This window comes from Lynx rufus, unplaced genomic scaffold (assembly GCF_022079265.1).
Source record: "Lynx rufus isolate CCGP_SWC_20201006 ecotype Redwood Valley unplaced genomic scaffold, mLynRuf1.p SCAF_10, whole genome shotgun sequence".
NCBI classification, from domain to species: Eukaryota; Metazoa; Chordata; class Mammalia; order Carnivora; family Felidae; genus Lynx; species Lynx rufus.
Window position 1 is genome coordinate 62,349,287 of NW_025814824.1, and position 18,836 is coordinate 62,368,122.

At 38.9% G+C, this 18,836-nt stretch overlaps 2 protein-coding genes across 2 annotated transcripts in view; one reads left to right on the forward strand and one right to left on the reverse strand.

Annotated features, from left to right (window-relative positions):
- Window positions 1–8,287, reverse strand: part of ERP44 (endoplasmic reticulum protein 44) — a 95,077-nt gene extending 86,790 nt beyond the window's left edge. Inside the window, exon 1 of the mRNA XM_047066993.1 lies at window positions 7,979–8,287. Coding sequence (XP_046922949.1) covers window positions 7,979–8,272 — 294 coding nt within the window. The 5' untranslated portion in view covers window positions 8,273–8,287. The remainder of the gene's footprint in view (window positions 1–7,978) is intronic.
- A 204-nt stretch (window positions 8,288–8,491) lies between these two features.
- INVS (inversin) overlaps window positions 8,492–18,836 on the forward strand; it is a 157,123-nt gene continuing 146,778 nt past the window's right edge. Inside the window, exons 1-2 of the mRNA XM_047067004.1 lie at window positions 8,492–8,592; window positions 11,344–11,473. Coding sequence (XP_046922960.1) covers window positions 11,368–11,473 — 106 coding nt within the window. The 5' untranslated portion in view covers window positions 8,492–8,592; window positions 11,344–11,367. The remainder of the gene's footprint in view (window positions 8,593–11,343; window positions 11,474–18,836) is intronic.

The window sequence follows — 18,836 nt, forward strand, 5'->3', positions numbered from 1 at the left end:
CACCACAGGTATTCATGTAAAAGATCTATTAAGTTATTCAAAGGCACAACCCTTTCTATTCATTGTATTCAGGACTGAAAATCAGCCCATCAATTTCACTCTTCAAGGCCGTACTTATCTTTCAAGAAGACTTCTCGGATTCTTCCATTGAGAAGTAATTTTTTTTCAAACATCTACAGCTGTACTTCTCAGACTTTAATGGTCATATATGAATCAGCTGGGTACACTGTTAAAGTGCAGATTGATTCAGCCAGGGGTTGGGGCATTGGAAGAAACTCCCAGTTGATGTAGATGCCTAGGCTTACAACCACACTTCTGGGTAGGAGATCTATGAACCACTTCTACAAATACCTCACAGGCACCTATCACTTTCCTTTTGGAATTTTAATTATTTACATACACATCTTCTCTTCCCAACTGAATTATAAATTTCTTGGAAGCATGATATGCATCTGAGTTATATTTTTCTCTTCCACAGCAGATAGCAAAAGGCATTCAAATGACAGGAAGCAAGGAAAGAATAATACCAATGCCATAAAGTTCCTGCAGCCTGGGCCACAGATAGTTCCTCTCTATGGAATCAAGGATAGGCTAAATATCAATAAATGCTATGAAAAATCAAACTTTGTAATCACTTCCTTGGTTAAATGAAATGGAGCACAGCAATGGTCAAAATCAGAAAAGTTGTGACCAAAGCATGCTTTTCCTTGCACTGGATGAGAGGAGGTACAGGCCCGCAACTTGTTGAACAGGTAGATTTTTTGAGAAGATATCCAATTACATTGTAAGTATACTAATTAGGGGAGTTGAACTCCTTTCTGAAAAACAAAAGAGACTAAAGAATCCTTGAATCACTGATTCCAATGTCCTTACCTTATACACTAAAAAATCTAGTTAGGTGATTTATCCAAGATTACGATGTTAAGTACATGGAAGAGACAGAACTTGTACATAAATGCCCTGACATGAAGTCCAGAATTCTTTGCACTCTGCTACCTTTGGAACAGACATTAAATGAATAGACAAAGGAATACCACGTTCCATTATTCCTAGACTATATCTTGTATTTCCATTGATTTACTACAGGAAGAGTAAACAACTCCCTGAAAGGACAATTTGGTACAATGTATCAGATATGCCAAAGAACAGACATGCCATATGACCCAAGAAATATAATTCTAGAAAAGTATCCTGAGGATGTATTTGGAGATATGCAGTAAACATCATATATGTATCTTTTGTACATATTTTTCTGTGAAAAATTGGAAATACCAAGATCCAAATGTCTTCACAAAAGATGAAGTAAATTATAGTGCATCTAAAAGCTAAATTATCATAAAGCTATTAAAAATCATGGTTTACAGTATAGAAAAAGGTTTCAATAACTGCAGCAATCAGAAATCTTCCCCAAGGCTTTTCAAGTTTTAACCCATCACAAATATTACTGAATTCAGAGAGGGTAGTACTTTCCAGTGCCTCTCATTCTAGCTGCATCATAGAATCACCTAAGGAAATCATGAGTTAAGAACTTGAATGCAAATGGACTTTACCCATAAAAAAAGCTCAGTCACACACATTGAAGGAGAATCAAATTGAAATGCATTGAGATACCATTTCTCACCTATCAGACGGACAAACACCCAATCTGTCAACATCATACCTCTGTTGACAAGGATACAGGGAAATTCTGTTACACTGCTGGTGAGACCACAAACTGGCAAAACTCCTGTGGAGAGGAATTTCACAGAATCTAGCAACAGCTACAAAGTTACATATACATCTACTGTGGGCCTTAGCAACTTAATTACAGGAGTCTACCCCAAAGATACACTAGCAAAAATATGTATGTTCCAACTAATCTTTGCAGAACTATTTGTTACAACAGAAGAATGGAAACAAGAGTGGATGTGGCACATCTACCAAGTGGAACAGTAAGTTTAAAAAGAAATAAGGGAGGGGCGCCTGGGTGGCGCAGTCGGTTAAGCGTCCGACTTCAGCCAGGTCACGATCTCACGGTCCGTGAGTTCGAGCCCCGCGTCGGGCTCTGGGCTGATGGCTCAGAGCCTGGAGCCTGTTTCCCATTCTGTGTCTCCCTCTCTCTCTGCCCCTCCCCCGTTCATGCTCTGTCTCTCTCTGTCCCCAAAATAAATAAACGTTGAAAAAAAAAATTAAAAAAAAAAAAAGAAATAAGGGATATCTCTATCCTGATCTCTAGGATACACTTTTTTTTATTATTATTTAAATTCCAGTTAGTTAACATACAGTGTAGTATGTATTAGTTTCAGGTGTATAGTTTAGTGATTCAACACTTACATCCACTTTTAAGTTTAAAAGGGAAAAAAAAGTAAAGTATATGCTATGATTTATCAAAGGGGAGGGAGAAACATATACACAAACGTAGACTCAGACTGCCTACTCTTAAAAAAAAAGCAATTAAGGGGCGCCTGAGTGGCGCAGTCGGTTAAGCGTCCGACTTCAGCCAGGTCACGATCTCGCGGTCCGGGAGTTCGAGCCCCGCGTCGGGCTCTGGGCTGATGGCTCAGAGCCTGGAGCCTGTTTCCGATTCTGTGTCTCCCTCTCTCTCTGCCCCTCCCCCGTTCATGCTCTGTCTCTCTCTGTCCCAAAAATAAATAAACGTTGAAAAAAAAAAAGCAATTAAAAATTGAAAAATTTTTAAAGGTTTCTTATATCAGGAGAGAGAAAAGCACACAGACAGGAATAGAAGCTAGATTTGTCCAAATATAGTTTGCTTTATAGGTTTGGTTTTTGGAAGTAGTAAATTTTACATAATTATACACTAGAAGGTAGGTTTTTAGAAGCTAAAAAAATGAAAGCTAAATGAAACAAATGAATTTAACTAAACAGAGTTGGTGGCTGGTACCACATAAATTACAAATTTATAGGAAACACAAGGAATAGAGAAACATAAAACCACGCACAAGGATATTAGCAGTATCTGAATATGGGAAATTCTGCAGGACAAAGGATCCAGTTTCCTCAACAATAAATTACAAGGATAAAAATGAGGAGAGAGAACATAAAGATTTGTAAAAATTTTTTAAGAGACACATGAACCAATTGCCATGTATGGACTTTATTTGGCTCCTGCTTTCAGTTTGTTTTAAAATTTTTTTTGAAGCAATCAGGAAAATCTGAACATTGACTATATATTTTATGATACAAAGAAATTTCTGTTTATTTTTCCAGATTGATAATGCTATTCTGGGTTTTGTTTCGTTGTTTAGTTCTTATCTTTTAAAAAGACATACTAAAGAAAAAAATCACCAGGGACATTTTTTTCTTTAACAAAACAATGTTTGAGTCCCACAGATATAACTGGTGGGGTAAAGGGCCAGACATTATTTTATTAAAACTGCCCCAGGTGATTCTAACCAGCAACCAGGTTTTGTAAACCACTAATCTAGAGCAAGACTAATATCAACCAAATAAATAACTCACCTAGTTATGAATGACACTACAAGTACCCAAAGTACTCTTCTTGAAGACTGTAATCTGTATTTATTATTGGTATTAATGGCAATAATGACACCTCTGAATTCTACTGTACCTATTTTTAAGGTACTTATAAATTACAATTATTTATTATATATAAATTATAAATTATTACTTATAATTAAACAAATGTTTACTTAGCTCTCTGATTTACTTAGCTTTCTAACTTAAACAAATTTTTCTTGGGGTGCCTGGATGGCTCAGTCAGTTAAGCATCCAATTCTTGATTTTGATTCAAGTCATGATCTCATGGTCACTGGGGGTTCTGTCAACACAGAGTCTACTTGGGATTCTCTCTCTCCCTCTCTCTGTCCCTCCCTGACTTGCTCTCTGCCTCTCTCTCAAAATCAATAAACTTAAAAATATTTTTTTTTCCTGGCTCCCTATACCTATTGAACAAACCAGGAACAATGTCAAAAGCCTTCATGGCCAGGCACGATGCAATTAGAACTAGTAAGAACTTATGATCTATAAACACAATTGTCAAGAAACTCGAGAAAACATCTTCAATAAAGCCACTGGAGTGTTACAAATCTCTGAACCACAGAAGAGGCTACTTAGAATAAATCAAACAACTTCATCCCAATTTAGTCTTATTTCTCTTATTTCACCTTTCCAGAACTCATACACAACCAAGGCAGCAAGAACAACTGCTAAGAAATAATTAAGGGGAAAATAATCACTTTCAGTCCTGAATACATCCATCCCAGACAGAAAGATAAGCAGAAAAAAGGTACTTTTTTTACTAGAATGACAAATGAAATAATATCCTGTGAGCTGCTATGTAATGACTGTCACATAACAAAGTGAAAACATGATGCCATGCTATATCTGGCCAGGTGCTTTTCTCTGATTCAAGTAGAGCGCCTTAAAAGCACACACACCTGGAAGCAATTTCCCAATCCAGATATTATATACATGGGTCTGCAGCAGATAATCATTGCTATCTCCAGCATTCAAATCATCCACAAAATATGATGAACAGTTACGGGGGCACAGATTACATACAGTTCAGAACTAAAGTTATAAATACACACCAACTGGATCAATCTAAACCATAACAGAAACAAAATAAACAGTGAGGGATAGAGAAGATATCAGGAGGATGAAGCGCTCACTGCATTTTCCAGGTGACTCAAATTTCTCTTCTGATTTGTCCCAAATCGGTGCATCTAGAATACCTCACTTTGTCTAAGGCATACTGCAAATTCAGTGGAGTTTAAAAATAATTTAAAGGCAATGGGGAGATTTCCTAAAGCAACTCTGGGGGGGGGGGAGAATTCATTCTCTAAGACCTCGATTTTAAATATACACATACATGTTTAAAAAGTTGTATATATAATATATAAATACAAATGCAAAATACGTCTGAAAGCCCAGGAAAAAAGTTATCACACTGAGCTTATGTTTTAAGTTACCCATCCAAGAAAGGCTTTTTAGGCATACAGTGATGATGTTCCAAAATGTTTTTGAGATCAGGGAAAAGAAAAATATTTTTCTACAGAAGTTTAGGATTATAAGGGTCACCTGGGTGGCTCAGTCGGTTGAGCATCCGACTTCGGCCCAGGACATGATTTCAGGGCACTGGGCTCTGTGCTGACAGGTCAGAGCCTGGAGCCTGCTTCGGATTCTGTGTCTCCCTCTCTCTCTGCCCCTCCCCCACTCACACTGTGTGTGTGTGTGTGTGTGTGTGTGTGTGTGTGTGTGTGTGTGTGTGTGTGTGTGTGTGTGTCTCAAAAATAAATATTAAAAAAAATTTTTTTTAAGCTTAGATTTATATGTTTCAGCTATTACCTTATGAACACCACTAAATCTGAATAGATCTAGTTCTTTAGGGCTGAAGTACATAGTTTCCTTAAAAAAAAAAAAAATATTGTAGTAAGGGAACATACAGCTTTTTAGGGCAGGCTATTTGAGGGAAAAATGATGACCTCAGCTAGGTGAGAACTTGGATATTCAATGACTGTATGTGGGAGGGAATAACTTGAAGTCTGAGAGGGGAAGTTGGAGGGAAGAGGAAGAAAGTACACTGGGGAAGATAAAGGACATATTTTTAGACAGGTGGGATGCTGAGTAAGCAGGTTCCATGACTAGACTAGAACTACCAATTAGATAAGTAACTCAAGCAGTGATTAAACAGATGTTTTATAAATATTTGCTAACTAGTATGTGATTATTAAAACTATTTGGTAAACACTGTGTTCAAACTGAATCTAGCTTGACTTGTAATTCTAGTTTTATTAAGCCTTTTCTTGGGCTTTATTTTCCAGCACATTAATTTTCCAGGTATTCTCCAAAATGTCTTCTAAGTTTCTATTTCTCTACATTTACTTAAATATACAAAATGTTAACTAGACTTTAGTATTATTAGGGGAAAAAAAAGTCTTTTTATACTTAATAGGACTTGGAGATTTTACATTAAAAGCAGGAATTATTTCAAAATAAATACTTTCTCCTTCTTAAACTTAGTCCTACAACCAAACATAACATTCCAGGAAAGTGCATCTGATGTAATCTTCCTATTCAGTATTTCAACTTTTCTTTCTAATGTCTTAAGACTTGTATCTTTTTGGTCTTTGTTTGTTTCTTGTTTTTTTAGTAGCCTAAGAGTAATTTCTAGCAGACAACTCATAATTCAGGCATTTTATGAATAGGGAAAAGGTTAGTATCTAGGAGAGCAATCTCTAGTAACAATGAGCTTTAATCCAGTATTTCTAGAAGGAAAAAAAGAAGCACAGTGTATAATGAAATTATCAAAAATAGCTCTATACAGAAATATGGCCTTTTGCAGCAATGTGGATGGAACTGGAGAGTGTTATGCTAAGTGAAATAAGTCATACAAAGAAGGACAGATACCATATGTTATCACTCTTATGTGGATCCTGAGAAACTTAACAGAAGACCATGGGGGAGGGGAAGGAAAAAAAAAAGTTAGAGAAGGAGGGAGCCAAATCCTAAGAGACTCTTAAAAACTGAGAATAAACTGAGTGTTGATGAGGGGTGGTTGATGGGCATTGAGGAGGGCACCTGTTGGGATAAGCACTGGGTGTTGTATGGACAAATGGAAATTTGACAATAAATTTCATATTTTAAAAAAAGCTCTATACAGAATATTGTCCTCTATACAGAAGTCACTCACTGCTGTATAAGAAGTGGCAATAAGATACTTCATCATTTAATATTACATGTTTATATTCAACTTTTAGTTCTCAAAAGTACTTTAACATCCCCTTTAGATTTTCATAGTGCTTTTTCTCTGAAAAGATCCAAATATATGGCTTTTGAATATGAATTTTAAATCAGAAAGAAAAAACAGGGAGAGGAAAGAGAAATTAAGCGAACTTCAAATACAAATATTAAAAATGTAACGTGATATGGTGGAGTAAGCACTGTAAGTCAAGAGACCTGCTTCAGGTCCCAGTTTTGCCAGGAACCAGCTATACGCCTCTGAGTCACTTAATTATGCTTTTTAAGTTGCTAAAGAAAAGAAAAAAGTGATTTTTGATTTAATGTTTACCTTAAATTCGGCTTTTTAAAAATCTACAATTAAAGTATTTTCAAATATTGTATTGTAATAACGGCTCGATGAAAGGCACGTCATTTTGCCATATGGAGTCCGCTTTCACTTCTGTCTCTATTTGACTTGCAGCCTGTATTACTTAGGTTGCACATTCAAGATGTACTTTGGAGAAAGACGGACTGGGGAAAGATTCCTTTACACGATGGGATGGAGCCAAGCAGGTGAGGGAGAGTTTAGGAATGAGTGCAAATGTATGCAGAAAACCTGGTCATTCTCAAACTAGGAGCACTGAAAAAGACTTCTGCTTAAATTTCGGGGTGGGGGTGTGTGTGACAAAATCTGAGGGAGGCCTTGAGCTGAGGTTTTCAGATAATCACTGCCTCCACCCTTCAAACATTTATTCTCCTGGAAGACTCCAAATCTGCCTCCAGTTCCGGGTTCCCAACCAATCGCATCAAGCCACAACAGAGGGCTCTGCCTACCCGGGCACCGTTTCAGGGCTCTTAGTGTGAGATTCACACGACCCCAGCACCTGTCGGCCTTCCCAAGAGGGGACGGGAGGGAACAGTAGGTCTTCCCCCCCAACCCCGTCCTCTTCGATTCCACCTACCACCAGGTCCAAAAGCCCTCGAGACTGAAACAACCTCCGTTAGCCTGGGGGAAGGGAGAGCTCCTCGCCCGTGACCCTCCCACGTATCCTTCCCCCACCGCTAACTCTCCAATTTACAGAACCCAACCTCCGACTGTGGTTTCTCAGGCCTCGGGTACCCCGGGCCTGGGAAGCGTAAAGACGCATGCGGAGAGTGAAGACAACGGGGGAAGGTGCACTCTTCGCCACCAGAGGAAAAGACAGGAAGGCAAGGGTGGGGGCAGCGGTGTTCCCCCTTAGCTAGGGCGGGAGGCCGCCCGAGCGTCTGTCGAAGGGTCTGTCATTCCTTCACTCACCAGGAGCAGCAGGGAGCATCTAAGGTCGGGTAATGATAGGAAGACGGCAGGATTCATGGTAACGTCGGGGTCCGCGGCTGGGACTGGGCAGGGTTGGGTTGGGTTAGGAAAGGGCTGGGCTCCGGGAGCCGGCGGCAGCGGACGATCGTCCCGGCAGCGGCTCCTCGTCCTCTGGACCCGGAGCTCCAGCGGCGAACACCCGGGACAACTTCCAGAGAGGCCTCGCACACCCTCACTTCCGGGTCCTGCCCACCTCGGAGCATATTGGGAAATGTAGTCCTGCACCACTCTCATCGAGCACGTCACTGGGCATCCAGAACTTCTTTCCCATCAGACTCTCCGCCTAGGTCCACCGAGTTCTTCGCGCGCGGGGCCCTGTGGGATACAAAGAGCCGAGGGCGGTGAACCTCTGTTTTTAGAGGATGGGAACTACAATTCCCAGAGGGCAGTGCGAGGGAACGCCTCGGGCGGCCTTCGGAGGGGTTCTGCTAGTTTCAGCGCGGTGGGGTCTGTCCCAGTCGACCGTAGTGTACTGTCCTGGCGGGAGGGGCGGCCCACTGCGGGTCGTGCCTCCTGGAGCCGCCCCCGGGACGTGAGTCCTGGAGGAGGCGAGGGTGAGTAGGAAGGGGCCTGGCTGGGGAAGCTCCGATCGATCTGCATCGCCTTGGCCCCTACCTCAAGCTCAAGGCCCTCCTGGCCTCGGCTCTGGCCTGATCTTTCATCACTAGCCTCCTCGCCTGCTGCCTTTTCTTTCTGCGCTAATTACTGCATTATAAAGTCGGAGCCGCCTATCAGGGCCTCCGTTGAATGAGTGGATGCCGCATATCTAATTGTCTGTGGGCTCGTAGAAGGAGTAGATCCGGGACAAAATGGGAAAGCACGTTGTAAACTGAAAAGCGTAACTGTGATCGCTACTAATGCATGGATCCCTACCTACAGGACAGTTACGAATTTCGTCAGCCGAGCGGTTCAGGATCTTAACCTGGCCCGAGTTAGCTCCCCAGCCTCACCTGTAAATACCAAGCCAGGTCCCCGTGTCCCACCTGATAGCTACACAATCAGTACTAAGTACCTGGGAGGCATTCTGCTTTTTTGTGGTTCTCCCTACTCCTTGCCTGTACTCCAGCTTTCCTCTGCCTTGGAATGGCCTCAGCCCCTTCTCTATCTGGAATGCCATCTCAAATGTCACCATCTCTGAGAACTTGCCAAAACACCAACCCTTTAGTCCTGATCAAAATGAGTCTTTGCTTGTGACTGCAGCACCACTAGTCTTGTACAGTTATATTATTAGAAGCATTTATTACACTGGCTGGTTTTATAATTAGTTAATGATACCTGTACATTATAACTGACAAAGTAGTTTTGATGTTCATTTATAAAAATTATTTACAAAAGACATGAGTACTAAACGTGTGTGTGTGTGTGTGTGTGTAACTAAAAAAGGACCCTAGAGAATGCTTTTCCCAGGGTGACATTATTAGATGGTGGCAAAGCCAAGACTTTTAGTTAGGTCTCCTCTCTCCTAGTCCTGTGTTCTTATCCTTATACCACTCCCTACCTGTCTGACAAAAGAGAAATGAGGAATTAAAAAAAGATCAGACGCTCATGAGTATAACCTCTTTAGTCCAAGAAATTAAACTTTGATCCTGCTCACCCTCTGGACTTAGCACCCAGCCTATGACTTTTCATTCAACAAACACTGACTGAACACCAGCTATGTACCTGTTACTATGATAAGTGCTAACAATTACGAGGTGAAATATATAAAATATATATTTAACTGAGATCTAAACAGTGTATTTTTCAAAAAGCATATGAAGAGGCTTGTCTGTGTGTGTGATTCTGATATGCCTAAAAGTGATCACTTAGAATCTAAAATGATACATATTAGAGTTCAGAGCAGTGCCTAGTACATAGCACTCAACTTATTGAATGGATCAACAGTCTACCTTTTTCATTGTTCGTATTTTACAGGAAATCAGAGAGCTGAAGTAGCCTAAGGAGATGCTATTTATTATTAACAGAATCAGGCCTAGAGCCCAAGTGCAATTCCTCTTTTACTGTGTTCCCGCCTCCATCCATTTTGTAGCTTCTTTCAAGTCATTTTAATATAATCCTGTCTATGACAGTGGTCTTTCTGACATGACAGACATGACAGAAGTGTCTCACAAAGCCCATATTTTCTGCCAGCATGTTAACTCAAATTGTCAGCAAAATAAAGACATGAAGAGCTGACCTTTACCAAAATTAAGAAAACACTTTCACTTTGAGGCAGAATTTGAACCAATAATCCTTGTCAATGACAATGCAAGTACTAGCTCATCAGTAGTGATAAATTTCTCCTACAAAACTCCCAGATCCTTAGGAGTCACAGAGATTGGAGTGACACTTTGGTGAAATCAGAAGAGGGTTTGTCTGCCCCTTTGGCAGCTATTAAATGGATGATTAGCAGCTGCTTTCTTTAGATAGGCGTGTATGCTTCAGTTTCCCATGATCACCATGACTCCCGCTGGGTCTTACACTATTTACTTTCCTGGTCCTTGCAGGCATTCAACTGGCAAACTTGGATATAGCATCTTACATTTAGGAAGGAAGTTTAAAATCATAGATGCAACTACCCCTTTGTCCTTGAATTCTTCATGCTGCATTTCTGACATAATCCAGCCTCTGCTTCAACAGTCTTATGCTAGAGAACTCACTATTTTTCTATGCAGCTGAGTTTCTAGAAGGTTCTAGCAAAACATATCGGGTTACCAGCCAGAACAAAATTTTTCTAAATGAAATATGGTTGATCCTAATGATGTGGTTTTTCCAAGTAAAATCCTGAGGTTGAGATCTCAAGCTAGGTATATTTCCTTGATGGCTAGAAGGCAAGGACAAATCAAAATTGTCCCTTTCGGCAGCATGAGAGAAAGAACTAAGTGCTTTCTAATTTAGCACTTAGATCTAGTTGATTCTGACCTGACAATAAATTCACATCATACCCATTTTGTGGTTGATCATCACCTTTAATCCCAGTATCAAATCTGATGTTTATTATTATGTGGAATCACAACAAAAGTCACTGTGGCTTTTGAGCCCTGTGCCTAAGGTTAAATACTGAGCCCCCCTTTTTTTTTCCTCGGGTAGCCCCTGAGAAGGGTCTTGGAAGCATCCATCCTTCTCATTTTCCAGATGACCAACTCGTACAAAGGGTCATTTATTTGGCCAACATTGTGGCAATTCTAGGACCAGGATTGCAGGCTTTTTGAATCTTAGTCAACTATTTCGATTCAGCCATATTTATAACATACCCACTCAGGACGGATGAGACAGCTTTCAGAAATGTTTCCTGCATATACTCATGGTTTAAATCATTGTTTCAGGGTGCTCCAGTTGTGGAGAAGACTATGAACAGGTCAGAGAACTTGTTCTTTACTGGCTCCTCATTAGCATCCCAAGTTCATGCTGCTGCCATTAATGGAGATAAGGGTGCTCTTCACAGGCTCATCATAGGTAAGTGGTCCCCATAAATACAGAACCTTTAAAAATAACTCTGTCCTAGGGGAGTGTGTTAGTCTTAGTTGCAGTGTACTTATACATTTTAATGGCAATGTATCATTATTTATATTTCATACCAGAACTTGAACAAGAAAGTAATTAAGTCCTAAAACTTAAAAAAAAAAAAAAAAGTTTAGGATTAGGTAAAAAGTACTTGAGAAATATCTGTATGTTTGACACTAAATCTGGATATGTACTCAAAGGTGCCAAGAGAATTAATTCATCTTTATAATAACAGAGATCTAGAATGAGATAGTGGATAATGATCTTCAAAATTTAGTATATACCCAAAGTACTAAAGCTTGCAAATAACTTAAATTGTAATGACTTAAAATTGATTAAGTGTTCTCCCTATCATTGAGTCAATTGATTGAAATAGATTCAATGTTCTCCCTATCATATACATAGAGGTCCATATAAAAATGCTAGAGGGAGAGAGCAAGGTGAGTAGGAGAGAGAGAGAGTATTCAGGGACAAAAATGGGTAAGGATTTTTCAGATATTGTAAAAACCTCATTTCCACCTAATCAGAAGTCATTTATTTATTTAAAGAAAATAAATAAAAATGTATATTAAAAATTTTTTTAATATTAAAAAAATTTTTTAATTAAAATTTTAATTTATTTTTGAAAGACAGAGAGAGACTGAGCGGGAGAGGGGCAGAGAGAGAGGGAGACACAGAATCCAAAGCAGGCTCCAGGCTCTGAGCTGTCAGCACAGAGCCCGATGCGGGGCTCGAACCCACAAACTGTGAGATCATGACCTGAGCCAAAGTCGGATGCTTAACCGACTGAGCAACCCAGGTGCCCGCAAATGTATATTTTTTAAATCTTTTCACACACCAGTGTCTAGTGACGTGATTGACGACTTGGACTGTAAAATAAAGTTCACACTACTTCAATTTCCATACTGGTTCCTTCAGAATTTATTTTCGCCCTACCTTTCCAGTTTCTCGAAAAACTTCTATCCATGCACCCTAACCCCTGACTAGGGGTTCCATTCCCTAAATGCCATGAATTTTATCTGTCTCCTCTTTTCTACCTCCTCATTCTCTTTTCTACTACACTCCTGCTTATCTTTAAAGACAAAATTCTTTTACTACATACCCTGTGCAGGCTTCTCTTTTCTATCAGAGACGTTCCCTCCTAATACCTCAGCTTCATGTCAGCTACCGCATCCACAGTTATTTCCTGGAATGAGACATCTTCCACTGCCTCTGAGCCACTCATTCAGACATTCCACCATTCAATTAAAACGCTTACTTCCAGTTCACCCACTAATGAGAACAATAGTTTTTCAAGTCATTAAGACTTGCAGTCCATTATCTTCTGCAGTTTCAACCATCTATCTCCTTTTGTCTTTCTTCCTCCTGCCATTGAGCCCTGATCCCATAGTCTACTGTTCAAATTCGTACCTAAGAAAAATTGTCTTTTCTCCTCACCTTCTGTTGCACCTGGCTGTTGCAACCCCAGCTATAAATGGACCTAATGCCAACCCCCGAACAATTCAACCGGTCACAAAGATTGGTAGCACCCTAATGTGGTTACCTACCTCAGATAGGCACCCAACACTTTCTACTCATTATACCACATTTCTCCGTAAAGAGTGTTTCATACCTTCTCAGTCTCCTGAAATCTCTGGCCACCAATCCTCCCTCCCTCCGCTCTCATCCAATGCTTTATGTTCCCTACAGAAAATGAGCTTTAAGAAGGAACTCCCTCACCTTCCAGCATATCTAGAAATCAACCTACATCTGCATCCATCTTCTTTTCTCTTCTCCTTTCTCTTCTCTTCTCTTCTCTTCTCTTCTCTCTTCTCTTTTCTTTCTCTTCTCTTCTCTTCTCTCAAACAGACCAAATATCCCCTTCTGTCAAAGGTCAGTTCATCCACATATGTTCTGTATTCCATCCCTTCCTATCTTCTCAGGGACCTTGCTCCATTTTGTGTATAAACTTCTGATTACTACCCCTTCAATCTTTTCTTCTATATTCTTCCCATCAACATGTAAACATGCTCTAATGTCTCCATTACTTAAAAATCCCTTCCCAGGGAGCCTGATTGGCTCAGTTGGTTAAGCATCCAACTTTGGCTCAGGTCATGATCTCACAGTTGGTGAGTTCGAGCCCTGCATCAGGCTCTGTGCTGATAGATGCTGGAGCCTGCTTCAGATTCTGTGTCTCCCTCTCTCTCTGCCCCCCCCCCACTTGCTCACACACTCTCTCTCTCTCTCTTAAAAATAAGTGGTAAACATTAAAAAAAAAATTTTTTAATCCTTTCCCTGTTCCTTCACCCCCCTCGAGGAGCTGCCATAGCTCTCCATATCTCTTGACTTCCCTCATAGCTGTATCAGTCATAGCCTGAACTGCTCTGGCAGTTACTTAAGAAAGATAGAAGAATATTTTATTCTCATCATAGTACAAAGATAAGTGGGCAGTCTATGGTGGATAGACACTTCCACTTCACAAAACCATCCAGGGAGGCTGCTAGGACGTGGCTGTCTCGTCAACATGTGGCTTCCATCTTGGGTCAAAGGCAGATACTTCTGTTGTAGCCATAGCCCAGCCAGCAGGGGTGGAGAGAGTTCAGAAAAGCCATTTGTCACTTAGGAGGCGGACTGGACTTAGACACAGAGCCACACCTAGGACAAAGGAGGCTAAGGTATCTCTCCTTTGATGACATCATGCCCAGCTAAAGCTCAGAGTGCTCAATTCTTAGGAAAGAAAATAATCAGAGAATGGATATGGGTGAGGGGTGACAACTGTCACTCTCAGTCACCAAAACCAAGCTTCTTGAGCTATCTGCACTCCACTTCTTTACCTCAATCCACTCTTTTATTAAAAGAAGACAAAACATACTTATTCAGAAGTATATATAGGGGCGCCTAGGTGGCTTGATCGGTTAAGCGTCCGACTTCGGCTCAGGTCATGATCTCATAGTCTGTGAGTTCAAGCCCCGCATCAGGCTCTGTGCTGACAGCCAGAGCCTGGAGCCTGTTTCAGATTCTGTGTCTCCCTCTCTCTCTGCCCCTCCCCTGTTCATGCTCTGTCTCTCTCTGTCTCAAAAATAAATAAACATTAAAAAAAATTTTTTTAAACAAATAAATAAATAAAAAGAAGTATATATAGAGAGAAGTATATGCAACTTGTATGTAATGTTAATAAATAAATATAAAGCAAACATCTATGTAACTGCCATTAGGTCAAGAGACAGAGAACATTGTTCCCCTAGAAACCCCTAATACCTTCTACCCTACTCCTTGGAGTAATTTGCTTTCTTGACTTTTACAATAATAATTACATTGTAATTTTACCACCTAGGTATAGATCTTAAACACTATAGTCTAGTTTTGCCTTTTTGAACTTTTTTTAAGTGTTCCATGTTTTCTTGTACTGAAAGTTACGTATACAGTTTTGTCATTTTCCTGCTCAAAATTCTTTGCTTCCCGTTATACGTGAAATAAAACTTAAAAGTGCACCTGTTCCTCTTTCCCTCTCCAGCTTCACCTTTATCCACTCTGTTCCGAGAAAAACTTGCTCTCTTTCATTTTCCCAAACCCACCAAGCCCTTTTCGGTCTCACGGCTTTTGCTGGAAATACTGTTCTCCCCATTTTCTATCTGACCAACTCTTACTCATCTTTCAGTCCTCAGATTTTAGGTCATTTCTTCAAAGAGGCCTGCTGTCAACATCCAGTCTCAGTGAAATTTTTTTGTTGTTTTCTCTCTTAGAACTCTGCAGGGTTTTCTTCATTGAACTTGTGTATTTATACATATGACTATCTTAATATCTCTCTCCCATAAGCTAGTAGCCTCCGTGAGTATAGACTGTGTCTGTTTAATCTATCACTTTATTTGCAAAACCCAGCACGGTTCTGGACACATAATAGAGACATGAGATATATTTGTTGAAGGAGTGAATAAATGTTACAATCATTCTTTTAAGTACCTTTCCTCCTAAGAGGCCTATAATCATTTTGAGGGCCAGGATTAATGGTGAATCAAGTTGAATCAAATTGAATTAAATTAAACTGATTTGAGAGGCAGGTTAGGATAAAATTCCATTGGAAATTTTTTTTTGTAACTCAGAATACCTCAAGAAAAAAATATCTTATCAAAGGAACTCTTGGGGCGCCTGGGTGGCTCAGTCGGTTAAGCAGCCAACTTCGGCTCAGGTCATGATCTCGCAGTCCGTGAGTTCGAGCCCCGTGTTGGGCTCTGTGCTGACAGCTCAGAGCCTGGAGCCTGTTTCAGATTCTGTGTCTCCCTCTCTCTGACCCTCCCCTGTTCATGCTGTCTCTCCCTGTCTCAAAAATAAATAAAACGTTAAAGAAAATTTAAAAATAAAATAAAAGGAACTCTTTATTATTTTAATGAAAAATAACCTTCAAAGGAAACAAAACACAGTGTTTTATAAATTAAAAACGGTTATACAGACTCAGTCATACAAATTAACTAAGTGTTGCATAACAAAACTTGAAATATTCTTATAACTTTAAATCCCAAAGAAAAAAAAGTCCTTAAAAACAAAGCAGGACAAAATTCTGTGAAACCAGCATAGAGCTGATAAATATATTTTATAAATGAGTTCCTTCTGTGTTCTATCATCTTGCTTCATTACCAAGTTTGCGCTGTTAACACTGCTCATCTTTTCAGAATTCTGCTGTCATGTCTTCTGTGAAAAGACCGTCATACCTGTGCTCCTGGCATTTCCCAATATTGGTATATCTCTATCAAAGTAATAACTGTTTCATCTTACATTTCAGTGTATCTTATGTATTCTTTTATTTAGTGCATTTTGACGATCTCTGAATAGCTGCTTTTTCTCTTTCCTAAACTCATAATATAGTACTACAGATGAATAATTTTTTTTCTTGAATCTTTGCTCACCAACTGCTCACTAAACTCATTCACTTTAGCATTTTCTGTTTTCCCTTCTCTGTTTCCATGGAGAAGTATGTCAGTGATGTGTTCGACTCCATGGAAACAGATGAGCATCTCTTTCTACATACACAACTAATTAAATCGAACACTTTCTATGCTGTCCATTGTTCTGGAGAAGGATTGAGGAGGCTTTTTCTCTGAATGAGACATCATTTTAGAAGCGATTTTTAGTGTTTAACCTAATACAACGGATTAATGTCTTAACATAACATTATGTCCTCGATTCAGACGATTTAGGGCTCAATCTTGGGCCCTAAAAGCATAAACATACATAGCAAAATCCTTATGTATTATGGTTGTCATTTGTAGATATGTAGCTTTTTCTCTTAACATTAAATTCAGATAATTTGGATGAATACCAGTGATATAGTTGATAATAAAATTTAGTAGATTCATATTAATACTATACAATGTAGTATTGTAGGAAAGATGTGGATTTTAGAGTCACATAAATCTGAGTTTTGAGTTCTGGCTTTGTCATTTCTTCGCTGTATTACCTTGGGTAAGCCACTTAATCTTTTTGAGCCTCAATATCCTCATCTGAAAACCATAGACCATAATGCTTTATGTGAGCGTTCAATGGGGTAATGACTGTAAAACATCAAGGGTAACTATAGTTAATAATACTGTATCATTTATTTGAAAATTTCTGAGAGAAAAAAAGAAAGTTTTTAAGAGAGTAGATCTTAAAAGTTCTCATCACAAGAAAAACTTGTAACTATGTGGTGACAGATGTTAACTAGACTCACTGTGGTGATCATTTTGCAGTAGATACAAATATTAAATTATTATATAGTCGACCTGAAACTAACATAATGATATATGCTGAGTATGTCTCAAAAAAAAAAAAATCCAACATCATACTTGACACATAGTAGACAATAAAAAGACCTTGTTACTGTTATTATTTTATCAGGTTGGACTTAACAGTAAAATGATCCAGGCTTACATGGTTTTAGAAATGTCTCAAAATGAAAAATTACTAAATGCAATGAAGAATAGTACTGTTTTCTTTGTGAAGACTAAACGGAATAATTTGTAGATATGCATAGTGCGTAATGATTGATCGAACCATCACTGCTAATAGCGTTTGGGGTTGTTTGAGTGGTCAAGTGACAAGGCAACACCATTCTGATTATACCACAACTTTTGATGCCCCATCCATGTTCTAAACAAGTGTAAACCTCTTGAGTTATTTTCTCTTTTTGACTATGACCTCTCCCAGCACAGTAGTTTATTTTTTTTTGCCTGTTTAAATTGGGCATTTTATTTTATTTTATTTTATTTTTTAATATATGAAATTTATTGTCAAATTGGTTTCCATACAACACCCAGTGCTCATCCCAAAAGAGCACAGTAGTTTAGTATGTCAAGGAGACTCATAAGTAGCAGACCAGTGACATTATTTCAGGTTAACATCTTACTTTACCTCAACCTTGACCTTAAACTTTAGGGTCACTAAATGTTTTATGAATGTTAGCTCGTGTGTGTGTGTGTGTGTGTTTATCAGCCTACATTTGTATGTACTCATAATAGTAGTAAAATTAGCCAGCATTTCATAAAGTCATGTTCTATGTGCCAGACACTATATAAGTGTTTTGCAACTCATTAACTCATTTAACAGCAAAACACTACAGAGTTTTGAATACTCTTATTACCCTCCTTTTATAGGTGAGGAAACCGAGGTGTAGAGAGATTTAGTGACTTGTCTGTAAGTAGCAGAACTTAGATTAGAGCCTGGAAGTCTGATTCCAAAGCTCATGCTTTTAACTACTAAATTATGGATCCTCCAGGCATAGAGATATCTCTGTGTACACATGCACATCCATATGTATGGATACAGAGAGAATGAGAAACACAAGACAGGAAGAGCTGATTAGGTCTAAACCTTGACTGACGAACTGAATGGTTATCTAAATAGGACTTTTCCTAACCTTTTTGGCAATCTGGTAAAGCTTATGTACCCCTTCTCAAAAATATGTTTTTAAGAGCTTACGCATGGTATATAGGGATCCAAAGTAAAGTAGCTATGTTGAAGTACAGTTATCAAACTATTTTAAAATTATGATATTGCAGTATACCTACAATCATATTTTATTGATACATTAAATAGCAAGGTCTAATGGAAGATCTAACAAGTATAATTTCAAAATAGCAATGAGTTTAAATGCTATTTTAAGATACCACAACAACTATAATGAGATAATATGTGATAATATTTTATAAAATCTCAAGTGATCTCAAAATGTAATATGTCCCTTATTATTATTATAATTCTCATTTTATATGTTAGGACACTGAGACTCAGAAGTTAAGAAATTTAGTTGTAAGGTTAATAACTGCACAGCTGAGACTCAAACCAATTTATTTGATTTTGAATC